Raw genomic sequence first — 25644 nt, 5'->3', positions numbered from 1 at the left:
CACTGAAAAGGCAGTGAACGTAGTGTCTGCACTAAAAACAAAAAAATGCATTACTGCCAGGCACATGCAGGCTTATCTTCTGATCCCCACAGTGACCAAGGATAGAGCCAGCCCATTTTGGGAATCAGCAAAGAAACTTAATTTTGAATGTAATAGAGCAAAGATTCCAACCCAAGTCTTCCCCATCCTCAGACCAATTCTCTTCCCCGAGTTGCAGCTCAACGTTTAAAGTTGTAGATTCGAGCAATATTGTGGTTTGTACATGGATTGTGTGTAATTTCAGAGCTGGCCTCATTTTCTCTCATGTGTTATGCTACAGAATAGATACCACAGACAAATTTAGAAACCTTCTCAGAGTGATTCATATTGGGGGAAAAAAAATCCAGCCACAAAATACTTGTATCAGGCAGCCATAGAAAGCGTGACTTCATTTTGTGTCTTATAAAAGTTCTTTCGTGAAGTTGAATAGTCCAAAATTCCTGCTTTGTGGTTTAGAAACCGATTGGTTCGTAATGTGATGGTTATTCCCCCCCATTCTATTTTTGCTGCCTGGGTGGCACAGCCATGCCCTTTTGCAGCAGCTGGGATATAAATATAAAGCGGGAATGAAGGCTCATTGGGGAGGGAAGAGCAGCTGACAGGGCACAGCCAAGCCCCAGGCTCCGCGGGGCCGCCCCACCGGCCTGGGCACGTTGGTTTCGGTCGGACTGACTTGTCAGCTTTATGCTGAGCGAGCCTTTAATGGTTTAAAGGTTGGCATGGGGAGCGATGTTTCTTGCCATGAGACTATCCAACTCTAGTTATAATCTACATGGTAATTAAGGCCAGACTTTTTGAAGGAGCACCGTCTGTGGCAGAATTTGAGGCATGGTGTTGCATTATGTGGCCATTTCTAGCTTATTTTTAAGGGGGCACATTCTGTGTTAGTAAAATGTTTGAAAACTGTTTATGGTTCAAAGTCGGCTGGCATCATCCTTCCTAACTTATAGACATGTCACTTCATGAACGTTAAGTCCTCATGTTGGAAAGGCACCTGTCTAAAATGCAGGTGAGTTTATGACAGCATTTATGATCCTTTTTGCCCAGATGGGCAGGGATTTTTTTGTTGTTATTACTGTTGTTTTGCTTTGTTTTGTTTCTTTTGGGTCATTTCTTAAACTTCTAATGAGGAAAGTTTGCTATTATTTATTAATTATAGTGCACCTATAATTCAAATTGTTGACAAATAGCTAACGTTTTTCCATCAGGGGAAGAGAAATCATGTGTGCATATCAAGTAGAAAATTTGCCATATATCTTCAGCTAACAGGTCACAGCTTTCTGGACCGAATGTTTTTGAGGTCCCCACAGATAACAGGCATTGTGACAGTAACACAATGGAAGGTTGTATAGATATGACTAAAATGTCTGTGCTCTTATGTCTTTCCATCTGCTTCTCAGTTTTCTCATCTGTAAAATGGGCATAACCATAGTATTTACCTCATAAGGTTGTTGTAAGGATTAAACTAGTTCATACATTCAGTGTTTAGAACAGTGCCTGGCTCATAGTAAGTGCTCAGTAAGTATGAGTTATTATCATTTGTCCAATGATTATCTGGATTTTCTCCTTTCCTGGATTGCTAGGAGCACTGTGAATCATATGACATTTTTCTGGAACTCATATATCAAAACCTCCCAGCCACACCCCAGCTAAACCTGCTCTTCCTGTAGAATTTCTTGTCTTAGCACATGACACCACCAGCTCTAGGAGCCCTTCCTTCATTCTGCTGTGCTCCTGCCTGCCACAGGGTCTTTGCACGTACTGGTCCTTGTCTTAGTATATATTTCCCACTTCTCCCAGGTAACTCCTCCTTTTCAAAAATCACAGCTTTCTACCGCTGAGATGGCTTGTTTGACCTCCCTGAATAGAGTGAATATTCTGCACCACTTGTCTGTAATATTTAATGCTGGTACCATTTACATATCACCGGGTGATGATTTGATTAATGTCTGTCTCTCTGACCAGAATACAAGGTCCATGAGAACCAGGGCAGTATTCATTGTTATTAATGATGGTATCCCCAGCATCTAGCCCAGAGTCTGAATTACATGGTAAGTGCTTAGCAAACATTTGTTGAAAGAATATGTTAGAAGTGTGTAGTTCACGTATTATTTGAATTCATGCATGTATTGTTTATTTTTTAATTCCAAAGGTATTACATGGTATTTGTAATAAACATGAGTGATAGAGGAATATATGAAGTAAGAAGTGAAAAAAGCAAAGAAAGTCTCCTTTACCTTTTAATCCCAACTCACCGAAGTGTCCTCTACTGACACTCTCATACAAACTGCTAGACTTTTTTCCTGTGTTTACCAATCATACACACACACACACACGCACACGTATAGTTCTTATATGAAAACAGAATCCTATGCTAACATGTGTTTTGTTTGGTTTAACCCTATACTGCAGCTATCTTTCTAGGTCAGTACATAATAGAACTCCCTCATTAAAATGATTATGAAATACTTCAGAAAGGTCTGAAAATAATACAATGAGAACACACGTACCTACCACCCAGCTTAACAAATAAAGATTACCAGAACATTGAACATATCTCCCCAGTAGCTGAATCAAACATGATCTTGAATTTGTTGTTTCTCATTCCCATGCATTTCTTATTCATTGCCTACCTAGGTTTTTATCTATAACCACTGGAGATTCTTTGCATATTTCCAGATTTTATACAAATGGTATAATTCTATACACATTGTCTGCAACTTGCTTTTGTCACTCACATTTATGTCTGTGAGATTCATTCAGACTGAAGTGGGTGGTTCACATTCACTCATTTCCCTCGATGTAGTGTATTCTACTGCAAGAATGTGATATAAATGTTCTTCTATTGGTATGCAAACAAAAATAGAGTTACCATATGATCCAGCAATCCCACTCCTGGGCATATATATCTGGAGGAAACGCTAACTCGAAAAGACACACGCACTCACAATGTTCATAGCAGCACTATTCACAACAGCCAAGACATGGAAGCAACCTAAATGTTCACTGACAGATGACTGGATAAAGATGTGGTGTATATATATATATATATATATATATATATATATATATATATATATATGTATATATTTACATACATATACAATGGAATATTACTCGGCCATAAAAAGAATGAAATAATGCCATTTGCAGCAACATGGATGGATCTAAAGATGATCATACTAAGTGAAGTAAGTCAGACAGAGAAAGACAAATATCCTATGATATCACTTATATGTGGAATCTAAAAAAAAATTATACAAATAAACTTATTTACAAACTAGAAATAGACTTACAGATATAGAAAACAAACCATGGGTACCAAAGGGGAAAGGGGGTAAGGATAGGAATAAGTTAGGAGTTTGGGATTAACATATACACACTCCTATATATAAAATAGATAAACAGCAAGGACCTACTGTATAGCACAGGGTATGTACAATATTTGGTATCTTCTAGTAACCTATAATGGAAAAGAATCTGAAAAAGAATACATATATGTATGGGAATGTATAACTGAGCCACTTTGCTGTACCCCTGAAACTAACACAATATTATAAATCAACTATACTTCAGTAAAAAGAAAAAAGAAGAAAAAAAACTGAAGTGGGTGGTTCAGATTCATTCATTCCCCTTGATGTAGTGTATTCTACTGCAAGAATGTGATATAAATCATTATTCTTCAATTAGTGTGCATTTAGGTGGTTCCCTCTCCCCTACTTTTTTCCTATTTCAATCAATGCAGTTATAAAACATTCTTGAATTTGCCTTCCTTTGTGCATATGTGAGAGAATTTCTCCAGAGATTATACCTGGGGTGGGGGGAATGCTGAAGTGCAGGATATATTATGTCTGAAACCTTACTAGGTAGTGCCAATCTACTTCTCCAAAGTTCTTTCATTGCTTTTTTGACCACTGCATAGTATTCCATGAAAATAATGCACATGAATGTATTTATCTATTCCTTTTGCTGGATATCCACTTGCAATATCCAATAACACTCATTTGTTGGATATTATTTGGGAGTTAAAACAGTATTACATATACAGTCTTTCATGTGGGGAGGACCATGCTTACAGAGCCCTTGAGCACTTGGAAGGCCCTCTGGGGTCTTTAGTTCATTTGATTTACTCTATGGAGGGAGTCAGTTCAATTATTACCATTGTGGCTTTTCATCTTCAGTGGATGATGAAGCCAAATCTGAGGAATCAGGAGTCTCAGGGGCCTGCTGATTGAGCAGCAGAGCCGGGTGGGGCGGCTCACGTCCCTGCTCACAGCTTGTCCCATTCTCCTTCTCCGCCTTCTTATGCAGTGCAAAGAAAAAACGTTGCCTGCCATTCTGGTTCTGCAAGGATCAAGCCATCAGCCACCGCAGTCCCCACCAACAGTGCTCCCTGAGGGGAATGCAGGATGGGGAGAAACGGCAGCATTCTGTGCTCTGGAATTACTAGTCTCGAAATAGTTAAAATACATATTGAAGGAAAATTTTCAGTGACCTCAGATTCTTGTGTGTTTCCATACATAGAAAAGCACTAAAATCACCAACTTGAGATGTCTGTTCTTTGTGACTAACAATTATCTTTTTATGCTTGACTACATGTTTTTCCCAGCAAAAATTTTCATATATATCCTGGCTCCTCCCTTACCTCTTGGGAACATTTCCTCAGAGCTATCTGAGAGGCTGAGTCCCCAGGCTCTATCCTCAGTAAGGTCCTGAATAAAACTTCACCCATGACTTTTACATCGTGTGATTTTAGCTCAGTTGAAAATAGCTCCTGAGGGGTTCAGCCGAGAATGATAACAGGTCAGAGCAGACGACCGCCACAAAGATGGAGGAGGAAACACGCCTCCTGTGCGGCACCTGTGAAAACGCAGGGTATCAGCTCACAGACTCTGCTCCCGGGCTGCACTGTCCTGGGAAAGGGGAAACAGATGGCTAGTTAATAGGAAGCTGATAGCATTGTTTGGGGTCGAGCAGGGGGTGTCCTCTGGGGAACCAGAAGAGAAGCTTTCAGCTAAGAGCCATAGCAGCCTGGAGAAGGCGTTTGCTGTGGCCACTTCCTCCCTCCCACCTCTGCCCTAGGAGGAGCCCAGAGAGGGCAGGAGTCATAGGTTTTCATTGTTTGCCTGCTGCTGTTTCTTCCAGAACCCCCTTGAGAAGCCAGAAGTTATGACCTAAGGACGGGGAAAGACATTAACCAGACATGTCTAGGACATGGGACACAAACGATGCCCACCCCTCATATCTTCCTTTTTCCTTTCTATGTGCTGGTGTGTGTCCTGAACTTGAATGGCTCTGACCTGAATGGAGGCAGGTGCTGCACAAGGCTTCTCTGGCGGTGGGGAAGCATGATTTAAAAACCAGAAATCCAGGCTCTGCCACTCACCAGCCACGTGATTCTGGGAAAGTCCCTTCACTTCCCTGGGATTATCCTTTAGGAGATGCCAAGATTCCTTCTTCGCTGCAGATCCGTCTTGAGCCTGCCCTGCAGGGGGAGGGCTGCAGGCTGCCATCGGGGGGTTAAAAGTAAGCCTGGCCTGATCCCTTCCCAGCACCTTTTCTCCAGCTATTGCCTCAAATTCTGTAATGTCTAGCGCCTGGTTAGCACCTAAAGTATCAGACAAAGAATCAGAGTTAAGATTGGGGAACCAGGAAAATAGGCTTGAATGACTCTGAGGGCTGCTTGGGGCTTCTTTTGAGTTTGCTCAGTTGAGAAGGTAGTGAGTCACAAATGTTATTCTGATATGCAGAGTGACGTCTGCCCAGCCAGTGCCAAGTCCTGAAATCTTCGTGACCTAAGACACAAACACCCACGCTGGGTTCGGGCGACACACCCACCCTTCACTTCTCTCCAGATGCCACTTATGCCATGTCCCTTAACCTGGGTCCTCCAGGGTCCTGTCCCTTCCTCACCTTTCCTATCTTTGTTGTGAATGCTCTATCTGGATCAACACATGAGCAACCCTGGTCACATAACGACCAACTGTTCCCCAACCCAGATTCTTCTCTCTAAGTTCCACGTTAAACAGCCACCGAACACATCGACTTGGGTGTCCCACAGGCATTCACACTCACCAAGTCTAAACTGCAAGCCTCCGCCTCACTCCCGGCTGCCTCCTTTCTCCCGTGTCCCCTACTGGGTGACTGGTCGCCTCACCTCGGCACCTGTAAGTGACACGCTGGGAGACCCCTGGTCCTGTCACTGCAGCTTCTGCCCTCCTCCAGCAGGCTACCACGCCTGTCCGTGAGCTTTGACTTTCCGTATCTCACTCCTGTCCACATTTTCCTCTAAGCATAACTTCCTTTTTCAAGCCAGCTCTTCTGTGGTTCCCTTTAGAAGAAAACCCAAAGCCTCTAGGGTAACCTTTGCAGCCTCACAAGCCCTTCTTTGTCCTCACCCCACAGCCATGCTGACTTCTGCCTGTGGGTCACAGCTCCTGCCCTCTTCCTGGGGTGGAGCTCATCCCCGTCAGCTTCCTCTGCCTGGAGTCCCTCCCCCTCCCCCACACCCAGTCTCCTCCCTGCCTGGCTCCTTCCTCCTCACTCTTCAGAACTTCAAGTAGCACCTCCTCCTCCTCCAGGCTTCCCTGGCCCTCCGGTCTAGGTTGGTGGTGCCTCCTAGGGGTTTCCATGGCATCCTGCAGTGACCTTTGTCACTGAAGACGTAACTGAAGGTGCTGCTCCCAGGTGGGACGTGGCGGTGATCCAGTCTCTGCCCCTGGCCCAGGGGCTGGCTCTCAACATGTGGGATAAAGAAGCTCATTTCATACAGTAAAGAGAGAAAGAAACTCTTCCTCAAAGTTTTCTTGGGGTGGAGGGTGGGTTCTCAGGATTTGAATGTATCCCAGGGTGTTTATGAGGCTTGCCGCAGGGACGAATCCCAAAGGACACGGACAGGTTCCAACAGAGCCTCCTAACTAGCTGATTTCTTAGATTTCCTGATACTGCCTGTCACCAGCTTCCCCACTTTGCTGTAAGGGGTTGACCGGCTGGCGGCTGTCCAGGAGCTGGTGACTGACAGACACCTGGGCACCTCTGTCAATTTTAAGAAAAAGAAGGTAGAGAATAGAGTGTCAGCTGTCCGGGTACTGAGCGTCAAAGCTGATGGCTTCCCCTGATATTTTCATCCGTGCTTTCAACAGAAGCAGTGTGCAAAAATGAACAGAGTGTGGAGCCCAACTGAGAATTGGGCCATTGTGGTGGGTGGAAGGGGGTGTGAGGAGTGGGGCCAGTTACTCGGTGGGGAGGGTCAATCTTTCAGGTTGTCCCTGGAGAAATAATTGCGGAGACAGCCCATCAGAAAGGAGACTGGTGGTACCCCTGTCTCCTCCCCCCGTCTCCCTGTTTCTTTGCACTTAAGTGGCCATCAAATTAACCAGATCTTTTCAGTCTTGACAGAAATGACAACCTTACGAAGGAAAAAGAATGTTTTCGCACTGGAAGGAAGATTAAAACATCAAGGAGCGAAGTGTTTTCTATGTAAGGGTTTAAATGCTTGCCTTGCACAAATGTTGTGAATTAATATCTTTGTCTCAGGGGTATAATTTTTCTCCTCGAATCTTTAGAGTTATTTCCAGAATAGCAAAGAGTGTTTCAAAAACCGTGTCTGAAGTCCAAGATGCTCAAGTCAGCTCTGTGAGGGAAGGACAGGAGGAGGGAGAGGGAAGTCTTAGCGAGGGATGAGAAAGTTACTGCCTGCAAATGCCAGTGTGTAACATACATTAACAGCTTCAGAACGATAATGCCTTAAAAAAAAAAATAATGACTTTTGGAAAGTTGAAATAAAATGAATTTAATTACTGAATCACTGATGGTAATTAAAAAACAATTTATCTGTTATAAACTATATGTATAGATTTTTTTCCAATGCAAAATGTAGAGGACTTCTGAAACTCAAATGGTGAGAAGCATAGGTTAGATTTAGAAAGGAAGTCTGAATAGAAATGGTTCCCTTCCACAGATACCAATATTTGATGTTAAATTTGGTTCTTATACTATCAAAGCCATCAACCTATATGCCAAGGGGGCGGAGGGTAGGAAGGGATAGATGGGATTTCAAAATTGTAGAGTAGATAAACAAGATTATACTGTATAGCACAAGATCTTGTGGTAGCTCACAGAGAAAAAAAATGTGACAATGAATATATATATGTTCATGTATAACTGAAAAATTGGGCTCGACACTGGAATTTGACACAACATGGTAAAATGATTATAAATCAATAAAAATGTTAAAAAATAAAGCCATCAACCTATATAAAATAAAGTTAGAGTAAGTTATGTTTTTCGTCACAAAAGTGCTTTTTACTTTATAAAAAATCAAGCCACACCATGTTCCATTATAAGCATTAATCAGCCGCTTATTTCAAGAATTACGCTTAGAAATACGTGCTTGCCAATACCTGTTTAGAAGCACAGCTATCGGAATATGTTTAGAGCTTGGATATTCTTACTGAAGGTTATTCAGTTTAAAGTACAACAGCACACAGTCTCTGGGAAATTTATGTCCCCACCTAGAACTGGCTTTGGCACCCTTTCCTTAAAATTAGAAAGAAAATCCAGTCTGGGACATCTGGGTCCCTGAGAGGCACCTCCTAACTGGCTCACAGGGAGACCATTCAGTTTCTGGGTTCAAATCTCCCCTCAGCCACTTCTTGGCTGCAAGATCTTGGGCAAATGATTTGGCTTTTGTGTGACTCAGTTTCTTCCTCAGTAGCTTGGGGACAATTGTCTCTTCTTCAGAGGTTTACTGGAGGATTAAACCAATTAATGTAAAGCTCTAGCACAGTTTCTGACGTCAATAGATGTGAACAATGATTATTACTGACGTTGGAAAACACTCACTATTTCTAAAGAATGGGCACGACTAATGGTCTTTTAAGTATCCTCTGACTTGGCAGCTGAGCAAACCATTATCCGTAAGCAGTCAAAATTATTTCAATAAAATATCTTCTCTTCCATGCCCTGGCATCAATTGTTCAAAGATAAAACAAAAAGACAAAGGGGAAAGAAAATCCTGGCAAAAGGACAAGTTCTGAGAATTGTTAAAGCAGTCATTGTGTTCAGGTGGCCTGGCGGCTACTGTAAACGCAGAGGGAAGTAGGGAGGAAATCAGAACCCACTGTGGTCCATAAAATGGATGTCTTTTCAACTAAACAGATTGTTATCAGCCTCACAGAGCTGACTCCTGTTCCTTTTTGCCCGGTCATTTCCTTTACTGAGTGTCTGTAAGAACCACCCACTCGGGTGTTTCTCAGGATTATAGGCTTTTAGATCAAACAGAAACCCTGGGAGCGCCTGAAACAGCCCTGCACGCACAGTCACATCGTGCCCCCGCCGAGGGACCTCGCCCCCGCGCCCGCCGTGCGTCGTGGAGGCTGATGTGCGCACTGAGGGAGGTTCTCTCACCGTGTGGCCGGCGACCGCCAGGAGCACCCGTGGAGGGCTTGGCTCTGAAGTCGCTGAAGGCTGCGCTTGGGAACTGCCCGCCCCTCCCGTCATTTCAGAAGCTTGACCAGCGAGCCCTCCCGGCTTGCATCCTCTGCGGTCCTCAGCATCCACAAGATGGGCGAGACCCAGGAGACGCTGGCCATGACTGTCCACCTCCTGGCCAACTCTGGGCACGGCTCACTTCTGCAGCAAACTCTGGACCAGCTCCTGGACTGCATTTGCCCGGAGGTCCGTCTCTTTCTGGTGTCCGAGCGGGTCAGTCCGGTGAAATACTACACCAAGTGCCACTCCAAGCGGTCACGCTTCCCCGGGATGTCTGTTCTGCTCTTCCTGCACGAAAGCCTCGGAGAGGAGCGGCTCCTTCGCGTGCTTGACTGCCTGCAGCACTGGCCGTGGCAGTGCTACTCCGCCCAGAGCGCGCAGGGAAGGCCGTGCCCCTACCTTCTTGCCAACCAGGAGTTCTACAGTCTGGACAGCCAGATGCCCGTGTGGGGTGTGAGGCAGGTGCACGGTGGCACCGAGGTCCTGAGAGTGACGCTCTACTGCAGCTTTGATAACTACGAGGACGCCGTCAGTCTCTATGAGATGATTCTGCAGAGGGAAGCCACCTCGCTGAAGAGCAACGTGTGTGTCTTTGTGCTCTACGCCACTGAGAGCTTTGCTCTGCAGCTCTCCCTGAAGCAGCTGCCCCTGGGGACGTCGGTGGACCCGAAAGAGGCTTCGGTGTTGCAGTTCAAGGTTCAAGAGATCGGCCAGTTAGTGCCTCTCCTGCCCCATCCGTGCGTCCCCATCAGCCGCACCCGGTGGCAAACGCAGGACTACGATGGCAACACGATTCTGCTTCAGGTATTTCCTTTCCGCCTCTGTGAGCTTTAGATGCACGTGGACCTGCGTAGTTTTATGTCCGAGAGATGATTTAAGGCAGTGGTTTTCAACCTTGGTTGTGTATCAGAATCTCTGGGGGAGTTTTCAAACATTCTTATGCCGCGGCTGCATCCCAGGGCCGCAGATTAGATTCTTTGGGGGCACCCAGGTTTGGATATTTTTTAAAAGCTCCTTGGATGATTCTAATACGTAGCTTGTAGTGCGGTTGAGAGTCCCTGATTTAATAAAATCCTCTCATCTGACAGATCAGGAACTTCAGACTCTGTGAGCTGGTAGCTTCCACAGGTTGTTTGCAGCAGAATCAGACAACACCTCATTTCTCAGATTTTCCTTTACCCACGCTCCAGCTGGATGTAAATACTTTGCCCACCCTTTGGGTTCGGAAATATCAGTTCTTTCCATCTTTCCTTCCTAAGAAAATTGAAGCTGTAATGAATGGTTGGGGATGTTAAGTTTGTGGTCCTGTTGATTAATTTTAAGCATTAATTTTTAAGCATCTTGCATCATTGTCGTATTTTACCCCAAACCAAGTTAGATATCTGATTAGAACCCTTCCAAAGAAAATCTTGGCATGAAAGCCTTCTTTTATAAGCACCCTATTGAAAACAAACACAATCACGATCGCTACCACACGTCATTTTTTATGACGTATGCGACACCCGAGCCTTGCCCTTTAGTAGCTCTGTGATTTTGAGCCTCAGTTTCTTCATTAACACGGTGAGGGGAATCTTAGCATCTTCCTAGACTACAGGTTGTTATCTCTACTAGATCACCTAACACTTACAAAGTGCTTAAGACAGTGCCTAGAAGGCAGTTTTAGCTGTTATTGTTCATAGTATGCCCTAGATTAAGAATTTCACATTGATTACTTCATTTAGTCCTTCTTACAACCTGGACAGTTTTGCAGAAGGGAGAACCGAGGGGTAGAGGGATCAGTTACTTGCCCAAGACGCAAGAGGAAGTGTTCACCTGTCTCCAAAGCCATGTTGTTTAACTCCTGCAGTCCAGTGCTGTGTGTGTGTATGTGTTTGTGTGTGTGTGTGTGTGAAGTGTGTGTAGGCAGGAGGTGTACGTGATATTCACAGCAAAATTTCGATGGCTTCTGTCCTTGAGAAATTGTCAGAAACCCCTTTAAGGCCTATTGGATAAACTAAAAACAAGCTAGAAGATGAATTACCTTTCCTTTGATTAATTCTGTTGTCATCAGCTTTGAGTTATTAATAAAATATGAGTCCTATTGATTCTATATCAAATGATCTCTAAATTATTTACTTTCTTATTCACATAAGGTGGACGAGCACTGTTCCTGTTAGTTATCTGTTGTGTAACTCACTTATTTCCAAGGCATCTAAATTTTTCCCTTCAGCTTTAGTTAATCTCCAGAATTTAAACCTCACTGTCAAGCAAAAATTTAATATGTGTGTGCAGCAGGGGACACAGTTTTAATCATTTTGGTTTTAAAGGCTAACTGACATTTCAATTCTGAACCATGGCTTATACAGCTTAATTATTTTGGAAAGTGAAGTCAAATTTGGGGTGTGCAGAATAGTGTTTTGGAGAAAAATGTCAATGTGTCTAGGCTTTTGCAAACCAAATGGGGGGTTATCTTCTGGAAACTTCTGTTTCTGGTGTCATATAAAAGTCCCTGAAGGAAGCATAGCAAGGCTTGGCTACAATTCACATGAAGGACAGCCTCTTCCCTCCTATAGTGGGGTGAATTTGTCAGGAAGGAAAACCCAGCCTATCTCCCTTGGGGCGGAGAGGGAGGGGCGTTTATAATTGCATTGACTTTTGTAAGTAAGTAGCCTGGGTCCTAAGCAGTTAAGTTAGGATCCTACTCATGGCTCTGCCAGTTCCTCAGACAGGTCCCTGAGGTCACCGGCTGGCTGCTCGCAGCTCTGAGGACCACATCCTTGCGAGCTCCTCACCCTATGATGGTCCAACAAACTGGACTTCACTTCAGTTGGACCACCTTGGGTCAGATTCTCCTCTAAACCAATAACAGCATTCAGGGCAATGGGCTTGTGTGGATGAGCTTAGTTGTGAGGTAAATTCTTTACTATGCTGTGCCCCTAGATTTTTTGTGGACTCAAACTCTCCTGGTGAAGGCAGGGGTCCCCAGGGAAGGGGGGACAAGTACTGGGTGGCACAAATGACTGATGTCCACCAGAGAAAGGAAATAATGCCTATTGAAAGGAGAGCTATAACCACAAGTTAGCCTCTCCACATGGAGCCCTTCCTCAAGGCTGGGATGGATGTGTGGTGCGCAGGCTAGGGGAGGGAGGATGCCAGACCCGGGGAGGGTGATGCCTGCACCTGCTTGAGCTAGATGGCCCAGAAGGAAGTAGCCAGAAGGAGAAGGGAAGAAGATATTCCAAAAAGAGGCGATGGTGGGTAACAATGTATGATGTAGCATTTCCCTAGCAGGCATGTTCAGAAAACTGCCTGTGGTCCCATGTGGCTGGAGTGGAGGGAGGGGGTTGGAGGAAGAGGGTGGGCAGGTGGGCAGAGGCCGCATCATCAGGGACGTGGTCAGCCAGTGGAAGGTAAGCACCATGAGGACAGGGACCTTTTCTGATCCACCCATATACTCCCAGTATCTAGAACAGCATCTGACACATGGTAGGCAAATTCATTCCTGTGTGAATGAGCAAAAGCCTTGCCAAGTAGGTTCTATTTTACTTGACTGTAGTCAGCAGTCACTGGTAGAGCCTCTGAATGGGACTGACATGTACAATTTGCATTATGAGGATCAAAAGAGAATATACGTGGAGGTGCTTTGTAAAGTAGAAACAGTAGAGGTCGTGCAGAGCTGTGCAATTATCGTCTCTGTCTTGCTGTGCCTTTTCCCGCCTGCCCTCTTGTCAGTGCGGGCTGTCTGATGCTTCTCAGAGCCTAGGATGTGTAGTTTCGATGAGAGTGATCTTAAGGTACGTAGTAGATATTCAATAAATGACTGTATGGATACACGATCATGTCCATGTTTATTAATTCAGTAAGGATTTGTTGAGTGCCTACCTTGGGCTACCCTGTTCTCCATTTGGCTTTTTTCATCATTCTGTCTCAGTCCTTGGTGGATGCATCTTGGTGTCTGACATGAATTGGGGGAAATTCTCAGTCATTATGATTTCAGATGTTTCTTCTCTTCCTTTCTCTCTTTCTTCTTCTGGTATTCCCATTCTGTGTGTACTGTCCCACAGTCATTGGAGAGTCTGTTTTGTTTTTTGGGTTTTTTTTTTTTTTTTGGTCTTTTTTTTCCCTCTTTCTTTTTCATTTTCAAGGATTCTATTGATATGTTCTCTGGCTCAGCGATTCTTTTCTCAGCTGTGTTTTGTCTACCAATAAACCCATCCAAGACATTCTTTATTTCTGTTATTATTGTTATTATTTTTATCTTTTTGGTTCTTTTTTTAGGATTACCATCTCTCTTTTCACATTGCCATCTGTTCTTGCATGCTGTCTACTTTATCTATTAGAGTCTTTAGCATATTAATTGGAGTTGTTTTAAATGACTGTTCAGATAATCCCAACATCCCTGCCGCGTCTGGCTCTGATGCTGGCTGTCTTATCAAATTGTGTTTTTTACCTTTTGCAATGCCTTGTAATTTTTTCTTGATAGACAGGTAAAATGTAGCAGGTAAAGGAATCACTGTAAATAAGCCTTTACCAATGTGATGGTAAGGAGTTGGGGGAGGAGAAGCATTCCATAATTAGGTCTCAGTCTTAGTGAGTCTATACCTTGAACTGTGAATGTCACAAGTGTTTACAGAATGGCTGGAGGGGGCTGGGATTGAGTACTTCCCTTCTCTCATGTGGAAGGCTGGAGTTAGGTATTTCTCATCCCCCAGGTCAGTTTGGCTCTGATGATACCCCAGCAGGTTAGGCTCTGGTTAATCAAGTTTCCCAGGAGAGCAGGCCTTTTCAGAACAGAGTGCTTTGGCGTACTTAAAAATGGTCCTTTTTCACCTAGAAATTATCATGCTAGGTGAATTAAGTCAGACAGAGAAAGACAAATATCATATGATATCACTTAAATGCGGAACCTAAGAAAATGATACAAATGAACTTATTTACAAAACAGAAACAGGTTTACAGACATAAAAAACAATTTATGGTTACCAAAGGGAAAAGGGGAGGAATGATAAATTAGGAGTTTGGGATTAACAGATACACAGTATTATATATAAAACAGGTAAACAACAAGGACATACTGAATAGCACAGGAAACTATATTTAGTATCTTGTAATAACCTATAATGGAAAAGAATCTGAAAAAGAATACACACACACACACGTATACATGTATATATATGTATCTGAATCACAATGCTGCACACCAGAAACTAACACAACATTATAAATTAACTAAACTTCAATTAAGTCAATAGTCCCTTTCTTCTTCCCCTTCCAGAAGCACAAGGGGGTATATCTCTGATATTTATTAAGAGAATCTGTTCTATCTCCTAGAGGTGAATCTCACAAAACTGTGGGGCTCCCTCATGACTGGGTCCCCTGGAGTTTTTGACTCTCTGGTTGTTCACACGAAGCCTCCATCCATTTGTCAGTTACAGCCTGTGTCTCCCTGGCCCCATGCTGGTTCCTGCAGTGGTTTCCACTCCTGAGTATCTGCTCCGGGAAGCCGTGACTCCCTGTATCCATCCATCTGTCTCTCTCGCCTTGGGGGCTGCTGTTTGCCCTGTGTCCTCACCTGTCATACAGGTGCTAGGAGAGTGGTTGCTCTCTCTAAGTCCACTGGTGTCTGAAGTCAGGGTCAGCAGTGTTGATAAATGCTGACCACTCCTGCCTTGAAAGTTTCTCTTCAGTGGGCTTCAATAACTCAGTTCATTTAATTAAGGGGTTTATTCTATCTCTCTATCATTTTGCCAATTTTTTTTCAAAGATTCAACTCTTCTTGCCCCTAAATCAGGTTTTCTCCACCTCGGCACTATTGACATTTCAGACTAGGTGATGCTTTGCTGTGGGGAGATGTCCTGTGCATTGTAGGATATTTAGCACATTCCTGGCTCCAGAATTCGATGCTAGTAGCACCAACCCCACCTCCCTGCAGCTATGACAACCAAAAATGTCTCCAGACATTACCAAATGCTCTGTAGAGGGGTGAAATTTCCCCCAGTTGAGGACCACTGTCCTAAGCTAACGGTCTCCCTAAGATTAAGAAATAAAGTCCACCCTGGGGATTTAGTTATCATCTTTGTTCAGCTTACTCCTGTATTGCATCTCCCCTGTCTTTTGAGCTTGGGGCTTTTTGAACTCCCTGTAAGACAATTTAAACCCAATGTCTCACCCTCATCTCAAATTCAATCCAAACAAAACCAAAGCCATTATCCACAGCCCTGCCTGCAACTCCTCTGGCCCTGGGCATCCCCCTACTGCACAGGTTTTGAAACATCGGTCATTCTCGCCTCTCTTTTCAGAAGCCCCACATTCAGTCAGCACCCACTGTCCTTGCTCTCCTTTGCAGCATTTCTTTTTTGCCTTTTCCTTCTGTAAACCCACATAACTTCAAATGTGCATTATTATTACAACATTCCAGCTCTTCACTCTGGCTCCAGGCTTCTGCTTTATCTGCACAGCACTGTTGAAAGCATTTTTAAACAATGGCTGGATTTACGTTCCTTGTCAGCTCAGGAGCAAAAGTTAGCAAATAAAATTAAAACTCACTTGTCTGAATATCGAGGTGCCTTCATAATTGGGTCCCACTTCTTAGCTTCCTTTGCTGCCTCATTCTTTGGTTATCCCAACCTTCTTTTCAGAACTCTAAGCTCACTCTTGCACTCAGGTACTTTTTTTTTTTTATTGTTGTAAAATATATGTAACGTAAAATTGATCACTTTAACCATTTTAAGTGTAGAATTCAGTGCCATTAAGGACATTTGCACTTGTGCCATCATCACTACTATCCATTTCCAGAAATGTTTATCACCCCAAACAGGAACTGTACCCATTAAACAATAACTCCCCATTCTGCCCTCCCCTCAGTCCCTGGTAACCTCTATTCTGTAAAGTTGTCTTTTCTAGGGACCTCAAATAAGTGACATCATATAATATTTGTCCTTCTGTGTCTGACTTATTTCATTCCGCATAGTGTTTTCAAGGTTCATCCGTAGCATGTGTCAGAATTTTATTATTTTACAGGTTGAATAATATTCCACTTTACAGATATCTGCCTCCGTGTATGGGCTGAGCTGTCCCTTGTCCGGTGACATCTTTCCCTTCCCCTTCACTTGTCCATCCTCTGAGGCTCTGCTCCAACAGCACCTCCTCTGTGAAACTTGCCGCAAGCTCATTCCTAACTAGGACATTTTACACCTAAATTTTGTAACACATAACTTTTGACATAATTCCTCATTCTTGCACCATGTAATTTGGGAGTATGTGACTCGCCCTATCTTTTCAGTATTTTATCGTAGTTGTTTATTTCCAGCAGAGCACCAGACAGACAGCTGCTTCTGAAATGTTTGTTGATTGATTGCTTGCTGTCAGGAAATAAGTTGTCTCTTCAGAGAAGTAAATATTCCAGAAGCTAGTTGGGCATAGGCAAACATATATCTCTTTTCTTTTTATCAACAGACCTTTAGCTGAGTTCTCTTGATATTCTTTATTAGCCATTTAAAAATAGAAGAAGGTAGTCTCTCATGCAGCAAGTAACTCATGCGCTTCTTCTGAGCCATTTCTTGGGGGCTCCTTTCTCATTTCTGAGTCTCTCAGCTATACTGACTCTGAATGTATTACTCTCTCTCTGTTCCTTATTTCCTTCCCATTTTCCATACCCTGCACACACACTCACTCACACACACACTCTTCCATCCCTACACTGTCGCTCTCACTCAATACTTGGGTTTATGCCGCCCTTTATTGCTCAGAAGGTTGCTGCTGCTATAAATAGCAGGTTAATATCATTTATTTTGGCTAATCAAATACAATAAGTACCTTTCAGAAGATCAATTAATTGGAAGAGATTAGATTCAACTCTTAAGGAAGCAAGTTTGGCATTGTTTTTGGTTTTCTTATAGTCTATATAATTTGCTCCCATGCAATCTTTTTCCCCCCAGTGTAGGAGAAACCTTCTCTTGTTGTCTCTTGGAATCCCTTTTTGTAAGGGACAATGTTATTTTCCCTTCATGCTGTCAGTCTGCCCCTTAACAGCTTGATTCTTTTTTAGCGATGTATGTTCTCTTGTTTCTCGAGTGTTTAGACTCAGATGAATGACAAGTGGTCTTCCTGTTCATTGAGAGATAGTTGCCAATGTTCCCTGAAGCTTGGAAACAGCTAGCTCTCAACTTGTAACATTTTACAAATATTGCTTAGAAAGATGGGCTCTGAACGATCAGAATTCCTACAAATGCATTTCAATTGATTTTTTTGGCCAGAGGAACTTTATCCTCTCTCAAGTGATTTATCTCAGTCACTCAGCATTATGTTTCTCCTGGAAATCCTTTACTCCAACTGCACACATCTGAATTTCTACATTAATAATCTTTCGCTTTTGCCATAAGGTCTAATGATCTTAGACGTCTCTTAAAAAAAAGAAAAGTTGATATTCTCTCTCTTCAAAAAGATTGCAGAAATGGCCATCCATATGATGCCATTTGTCAGTTTCTTGATAAGACTTTATACTTACCTAACGTCCAATAATTAGGGGCCTAATTTATAGAGTCTACTTATCCATACACGTCTACATGCAAACAACTTATATGTTGTTAGGCATTAAGCTTTATCTATGTATCCAGCAAACATCCAATGATCACTTACTGTGTGTTAGGCACTGTGCTAGGTGCCGGGGGTACAATGATGGAGAAAGTGTATACAACCCCTGTTCTTCCAGCTGCCAAAGTCTAGAGAAGATACAGAGAATTTGAGCAAACAAGTGCAAAAGAGGGTGGTAACTACTATGTACGATATGGCAAGTGCAGGTTGCTAGGAGAGCCGGGAGTAACATTAATGATGGTGATAATAGCCAACTATGTTTAACACTTCTATGTCCTAACAACTCTATGACCTTGGTACTTATTATTACCTCCTTTTATAGATGAGGAAACTGAGGCACAGAAAAATTAGGTAACTTGTCTACAGTCCCACAACTAATAAGTGGCAGGGCCAATATTTAGGGGCACCTGACTCCGATTGAGTGACACGGAGAAGGCTTCTGAGAGGAAATGGTGTGTAAGCGTGGAGTTAACAATAGGTAGGCATTTTTAGGGAAAAGGGTTAGAGATGACAGAGCCCAGACAGAGGAAATAATAGACACAAATCCTGGTATTAGGGAAGAGCTGATGATGCCCAAGGCACGGAAGGAAGTTTGATTTTGGTAAGTGGGGGTTGAACGGGAAGTGGTGAGTTACCAGGAAGGAGTAGGGGTCAGACTGAATGGGGTGCTAGCCCCTGTCAAAGGGCCTAGAATTCACCCTAAGATGGGTAGGAAGCCATCTGAAGCAGGAGGGTGACTTGATTAAAACTGTTTTCAAAGCTTCTCTGGTAGTGGAGTGGAGAACTGATTCACAGGGAGTCCCGTCAGATGGCTGCTGCAGTAATTCAGACTAGAGATGACAGCAGCCTGCCCTCGGATTAATGGCCGTGGACATGGAGAGACAGGACGACCTGAGAGATCTTTGGGAAGCAGAATCCAAGCGAATGGATGACATGGGGGCTGGAGAAGAGAAACTGGTACTCTTGCTTGGTGAACATGTGGCTAATGACACCAGAGTAAGGGAGTAAGTGGGACAGATTTTGGGCGTGTTGAGTTTTAGGAGCTTGTGCCTGGAAGACAGTAGGCATTGGCGGGGGGGGGTGGGGGATAGCTCAGTATAGAGCACATGCTCAGCATGCAGGAGGTCCTGGGTTCAATCCCCAGTACCTCCTCTATAAATAAATAAATAAATAAATCTAATTACCCCCCACCCCCCAAAAAAGAGACAGTAGAATAGGTAGGCATGATGCTTAAGAAACAGATCTGAACTATAACTATACTTTCAGAAGCCATCATCATTTAGATAATAATTGAAGGCATGGGCTTCGATAAGGTTGCTCTGGGAGCATGTGTAGAGTCAGAAGGGAAGATGGCCCAGGCTAACACTGAAATGTGACCTATAATGAACTGAAGTGGGGAGAGGCTCCTTCAGTGGAAACTGAGAGATGGTGGCTGGAAAGGAAGGAGAAAATTGAAAAAAAAAAGTGCTGACATAGAAGTTTAAGGAGAAGGCTTCAAATGTAAAGGGGAAAGGTCAACCTTGTAAAATTCTACTGCAGTTCAACTAGAAAGAAATGACAAGGAGGCTGACTGCAGGTGATCTCGGCAAAAGCAATTTCAGTGGAGCGGCAGGAGGCAAAGTCAACCTCGTGCGTACAGGAAGTAAGGGAAGGTTAGTAGGAAGGTGAGTGTGGACAAATTCTGTAAAGAGGTTTGCCTGTGAAAGAGGAGAGAGAGCTGGAGGGGCAGAGGGGAATATGTTTTTCAATGTAGACTTAAGCAGGTGTAATTGCTGATAGAAAAGAGTAGAGGGGGAAAGAGAGAGAGAGAGATTGAAGAAATGAGGTAATAAAGTGGGAGAAAATCTATAACTGATAGGGTGAGGTCCCCAGGAAGGCAGAAGGTGGTGGAATTCACAGTCTTGATGGAGACTGGTCACTTTTGTTGTGGAAAGAATGTTTGAAGTTGCAGGTAAGTTTGGTGATCGGACACCAAGAGAGCTGCTAACCAGTAATGGCTTTTGTTTTCTCTGTAATGTCACTGGTGAGGCCATCTGATGAGAGATTGAATGAGAATTTGTGCCACTGAAGCATTGAGGACAGTTCAGAAAGGTCTGAGACACCTGTTGTGGTGAATGGAGAGAGATGACTAAGGAAAGCAGGAGGACCGCAGGTAGCCTCGCGAAACGGGAAACCACACCTTCATGGTGGTGCCAATCCCAACAGTCGTGTGCTTTCTTCAGCAGCCTGGGTATGAGTTCAGGAAACACGCATAGGTAGATGGATCCAGGGTTGGGAGATTTTTGAGGGAGGCGATGATAGAATGGGGATAGTACAGGGGAGCTGGAGCTATAGGAGGTATGAGGAGATGGTGGAAGTGATGGTCTTTGGACTCAAGACCGTGACTGTGGAAGGCAGTGAAGACAGAGGGGCTGACGAGGAGAAAGCAGGGAAGGAGGTGTTGATGCTGAAGAGCAGATGTAGTGAGAGAACTGACTGCTGGCGCTGGAAGGAGTGGGTGGGGGCCCGAGAGGGCTTGATTTAAATGCCCTTGGTTTCAGAGATGGAGCTTTGTAAGGGGACATGGCCCAATGGAGGGGCCCTGGGACTGGGTGAGTGGAGTTGAGTCGAGGGGGGCTCTGGGCTGGCTCAGCAGGGCCCAGTGACTGTAGACCTGGCTTGCGAAGGCACCTCCTGACTGCCCTGAGACGTCTCGGCTCTGGCTGTGGCTTTGGGACCAATTTTGTTCAGATCTGAGACAGCTTTAAGGGGTGAGGAGAATCTATTCTGGCTTCTCTTTCCATTCATGGTTGCTAGAAAATTAAATAAGGGCCCCAGGATTCCAACTTACGGATTTCCCCATTTTTACTTCTGAAAAATAAAAACAAAAAAATGAGAGGACTGAGTAGTTTTTCTTTATATCTCTCGAACATAATTACTGCTTTGTTGTTGAAAATTAGGTCTCAGAAGTTCATGGGTTTTTAATGTTTCATACCATACATTTAAGTATAATTAACAAGAAAATGAACCTTAAAAATTAGCCATCAACACCAAATGCTGGTGAAGATACAGAGCAACAGGGACTCACTCATTGCAGGCCAGAATGCAAAATGGTCCAGCCACTTTAGGAGATAGTTTGGCACTTCTGTACAAAAGTAAACATACTCTTACCATAAGATCTAGCCATTGTGCTTGTTGGTATTTACCCAAAGGAATTAAAATAAAAAACTTACAGGTTTCCTCCTCCATATTGGATAGTCTCATACCCACCCTGAGTGATTTCTAAACATAGAAATAATCATGCCAGTTTCCATTTCCAGAAGAAAAAGACTCCATTGGTTCAAATACAAAAGGTAGAATGTAATGTCAAATGACTCTCCCGGAAGCAAGATGGAAGCTCATCCCTTTGAAGACTGTACTTATAACTTCCATTCAATTCAACTGACTTTAGTGGAAGTCTGCTTTGGGCACTGTCTAGCAGAGGGTGAATAGGACGTGGTCTGTTCTTGGCACTTAGTAAATGGAGAATATTGGTTACATTTGTTCCTCTTTTCCTTGTCCCATAGGTCCCATTGAATCCAGGACTTGGTGTAAAGAATGGCGAGCGTTCCTTTCTGAGTGGCACCTCGGAAGCAGACACGCTCGCCCAGGGCTCCAGGTTGACCCCTGTCAATGCAGTTGGGACCCTTGAGCCAAGAAGCCGAAGGAGCCGGGGTAGGAGGTTGAAGGTGGGCTCTGCGGATCTCCCTGAGCCTGGTGGGAGACCAGCATCCGACAGCTCCAGGGACATGTCGTGGAAAAACCCTGGCTGTTCATCCCCACCCAGCAGCCCAGCCATGGACTCCCAGCTGCACCTGCCTCCTCCCCACCTCGAACCCACGGCCAGAATGAAGGTTGTCAGCTGGGAGAACACCTTTGAGAACCTGGAGGCAGAGACAAATGTTGACACAGGATTCACCGTGGTCAGTTCTGAACCCAGGCGATCTTTTCTGGGTAGATTTCCCAGGGATCTGCAGACCCGCCCACCACCGACCTGCCCGTCAGCCCCTTCCTCAGGGGCAGCTGCTTCCAAAACCAGCAGAATCTTTAAGGAAAGGATCCATCCTTTGTCACTTGCTGGCCAGAGGGATCTTGGTGCAAGGAATATAATCTCAAAATGTGCCCTTCCTCTGCCAGCCCAGGGTGAAGACAAAGCAGCAGAAGAAGAATTCTTTATATAGCATAAAACAACAGTGGTTTTCTAAAACACAGGCTCAAATATAATGTTCCGGAGAACTGACCCAGAATGGAGCTAGAAATGGAGCTCTGACTCAGAATCAGCCTGTTTCTTGTTCATCAAAGAGGGCCTGAATGCTAGCCACACACAGATCTAGATCATTTTTATTTCCAGTGTTCAAAGTCTAGCGAGCTGGTGATGAGTTGTTTATTTGTCGTCATGGTCGTGAGGGAACACAGCCAACGCACAGAGGAAAAGCCCAGCGCCTCACGTCCTTGGAGACACACTAACCCAGCTGGGTGTGTTGAGTTCAGCACCTCTCAGGATAATTGCATTGTATGCAAATGAGTCAGGTGCATTATGCAATGCTGATTGGTGTCTGTAATTTGGTTTTAATTTTTTCTTGGGTTGCGTAGCTCATCCCTCTAGACAGCATGGGCTGTTTAGTGTTTTTTAATTTTTATGTGACCTCATTTGGTAACTAGGTCTTGTTCACCACCTACCCTCTAGTGACTTTTGCCTTAAAAGTTGTTTGCATCTGGAATGAGTTAACATGCAAAGTATTTTGAAAATTACAACCCCCCCTTTTTTTTTCCTGTTTAATGAGCAGCAACTCTGGAAGCCGAAAAATCAGGTTCAAAATGAAAGCTGGGCTCTAGGGTTTTCTTACTCCTCATTTTTCATTTGTTTCTGCTCTACTCCGGTGGGGCCAGTGGTTCATGTAATTAAGCAGAGAGGAGTGGACGATTCAAGATCTCCACTGAGTGTGGCGGGAAGAGTACACTGGTTGGGTCCCTGGAGCAGGACTTGGGTTTTTCTGGCCATGTTCGAATTCTTAAATTCCTTTGCAATGCTCATTCATTCACTCATTTATACATTCATTCATGCAATACATTGTACTGAACATCTGTGTTTGAATAAGACATTGACATATGGTATATACATTCTGTGGCCATCAAACTCCAAATTTGTTTATGGTTTTACTGTATGACGAATCCATTCTATCAACTCTCAAGAACATGTTGAAGTTCAAACTTACTCCTCTGGGAAACTTTTCCACCAGTGATTCCCACACTTGACGCACAAGGCTGCAGTAAGAATTCACAACCTGTGGATGGAGACTGGGCATATTATGAATGACAATTATAATCATAATGGACAAATTCTCAGTTGCTCATATGATATATTGTCTGATTGGATCTATACATACATTTAAAAAACAAATCTGTGGTCTGTGTGTTTCAGCTAATTTGTAAGATTATTTGACTTCACAAACTTCACTTTCCAGAACAGATGTTACATGACTATAAATGCTGGTTTAGCTGAAAATTTTTGAGACCCCCAGTACTTAATTCATCCAGTTGGAGAGAAGAATGAGTTCAGGCTTAAGGATGAATCTTAAATGGCAGGTAGACTGGGCTGAGTTTGGGTGCTCTGTCCCCCTCAAAGAATAGAAATGGAGAAGAGCTACAAATGGACAAAGGCGCGAGTTCTCAGTGGATTGCTTGGGTCCTTACATCATCAATATATTCTTACCCTCATTTGCTTTCTTTCCCTCAGATTAAAGTTAGATCTTAGAAACCAGGCTGAAGAACTTACTTTTGGTATGGTTCCTGTAATAAGATTTCTTTTTTTTAAAAATGAAAATCTTATGTAAGTTGAACTATTGAGCTGCCTTGAAAACCACAGCAAGAAGTCCTGAAATTTCTTTCCTAATTTTTTGAGGTTATCTAAATTCCTGTAACGTAATACATGGGTAAGAATATAACTACGTGGAAATCGCAAAGACTATTGAGGAATTTGAATGAGTAACTTACAGAAATGACTTATACTCCTAAAATGTCACCTCCTCTACCCTATTCACTAGAGGAATCCAATTTACAAAGTGGTGGGATGGATGGAAATATCAGTGGGCTAGGTGGCAGAAGCCCAGATTTTGGTCTCAGTTTTAAAATTTACTATTTATATGTGACCTTGAACTCTTTGATCTGTTACTTTATCTTCTGTACCAAGGTTGTTTGGAAAATCAAGATTATGTATATGAAGGCGTTTGGATGTTGTTAAGCACCGTAAATATGTTAGCTATTCTAATTACAAATGGCCCTTCTTACCCACATTTTTAAAATGTCTTGACAACAAAGGCCGTTTTTTGAAACAACCTTTAATAAAAACAATGATACCATTAAAAAAAAAAAAAGAAACCCAATCCTAAGATTTTTACTCTGTGTGTCATTAATGTTTATATATTTAGGAGGAAAATTATGGATAGAAAGGATCAGATACATCCTAAAGTTCAAAAGAGATTATATATAATGAATAAACTATGAACTAGTTTAATCCAATTTATCAAATTATCCAGACTCTTAATTATACTGAAATGTAAAATGTATCACAAGGGACTCCCAATGATCAGAAATTTTATATGTTTATAGATATATTAAAAACGTTGCATTTCAGTTGTTTGGCTATTTTTTTTTCTGTTAACATGTCATAGGTTTATAAATGTTTTAAAATACGTTTTTTAATTGAAGTACCATTAATTACAATGTGTCAATTTCTGGTGTACAGCACAACGTCCCAGTCATGCATCTACATACACTTATTTGTTTTCACATTTTTTTCATTAAAGGTTATTGCAAAATACTGAACATAGTTCCCTGTGCTATACAGCAGAAACTTTTTTTAAGCTGTTTTTAACGTTAATAGTATTTCACATTTTTTTTTTGCAAGCATTATTTAGAATTGCTAAACTTTAATAGAAATGGTAACATTTGGAAACTCGCAAATGTGTTTAAGTGAAGTAGATCAGGGGATCTGTGGGGTTTGTGGAGACAGGGAAGCAGAGGGACACACCGTGGTTTATGAAGGGAGGTGGAGCAGGTGCCTCCACTGCACCCCATCTGTCCTCGGATGTGGCGGTGTTACTGAGTCCCAGCTGGTACTGCTTGCCGCACAACAGGCCAATAAATCGAGAGACGAGTTGTTGGGGCAAGGAATAGCCACTTTATTAAAAAAGCCAGCAGACCAAGACAATGGTGGACTGGTGTCCCAACCATCTTGCCTGAGTTTTGGATACTAGTTTCTTTTGTAGAACAAAGAGGGGGAGGTGAAGAGATAAACTGAAAAAGCAACGTTGTTGCAAATATTTCCTGGTGGTGGCGGGACTCCAGAGGGGATGTGTTAATTCCTTCTTTCCTGCAGCCATTCACTGTAGGCCTGGTTAAGATGGTTTCTGTGGGCTAAACAGAAGTATTTGTAGCAAAAGCAATGGAATGCAAAGGCTAAAGTAAAAGAAACAGATCCAATATGGAGTCAGATTTGTTCTTCTCTATTACAATGGGTTCTTC

The 25644-nt window shown here is 43.2% G+C and overlaps 1 protein-coding gene and 2 long non-coding RNA genes across 3 annotated transcripts; 2 read left to right on the top strand and 1 right to left on the bottom strand.

Moving 5' to 3' along the window:
• Positions 1-587: 587 nt before the first annotated feature.
• Positions 588-4485, top strand: LOC116663775. The gene is made up of 3 exons (XR_004320104.1): positions 588-1048; positions 2005-2090; positions 4351-4485. It is a non-coding gene; the product is annotated as an uncharacterized LOC116663775 (long non-coding RNA).
• LOC116663774 lies at positions 3544-6553 on the bottom strand. Its single transcript, XR_004320103.1, has 3 exons — positions 6115-6553; positions 5426-5647; positions 3544-4952 (listed from the first exon to the last, which is right to left on the bottom strand). It is a non-coding gene; the product is annotated as an uncharacterized LOC116663774 (long non-coding RNA).
• A 1720-nt stretch (positions 6554-8273) lies between these two features.
• On the top strand, positions 8274-24822 carry FAM124B (family with sequence similarity 124 member B). Its single transcript, XM_006181750.3, has 2 exons — positions 8274-10335; positions 21648-24822. The coding sequence occupies exons 1-2, from the start codon at positions 9604-9606 to the stop codon at positions 22299-22301; spliced, it is 1386 nt and encodes a 461-aa protein (XP_006181812.1). The 5' UTR covers positions 8274-9603; the 3' UTR covers positions 22302-24822.
• The last annotated feature ends 822 nt before the right edge of the window (positions 24823-25644 follow it).

The sequence above is a fragment of the Camelus ferus genome, chromosome 5 (assembly GCF_009834535.1).
Source record: "Camelus ferus isolate YT-003-E chromosome 5, BCGSAC_Cfer_1.0, whole genome shotgun sequence".
Lineage (NCBI taxonomy): Eukaryota > Metazoa > Chordata > Mammalia > Artiodactyla > Camelidae > Camelus > Camelus ferus.
The sequence above is the reverse complement of the archived record's forward strand: the minus strand, read 5'-3'. Positions and strand labels throughout refer to the sequence as shown.

Coding starts and splice junctions, on each gene's coding strand:
- FAM124B (XM_006181750.3), top strand. CDS start 9,604: ATGGGCGAGACCCAGGAGACGCTGGCCATGACTGTCCACCTCCTGGCC. Junction 10,336..21,647: donor GCAACACGATTCTGCTTCAG/GTATTTCCTTTC, acceptor CTTGTCCCATAG/GTCCCATTGAATCCAGGACT.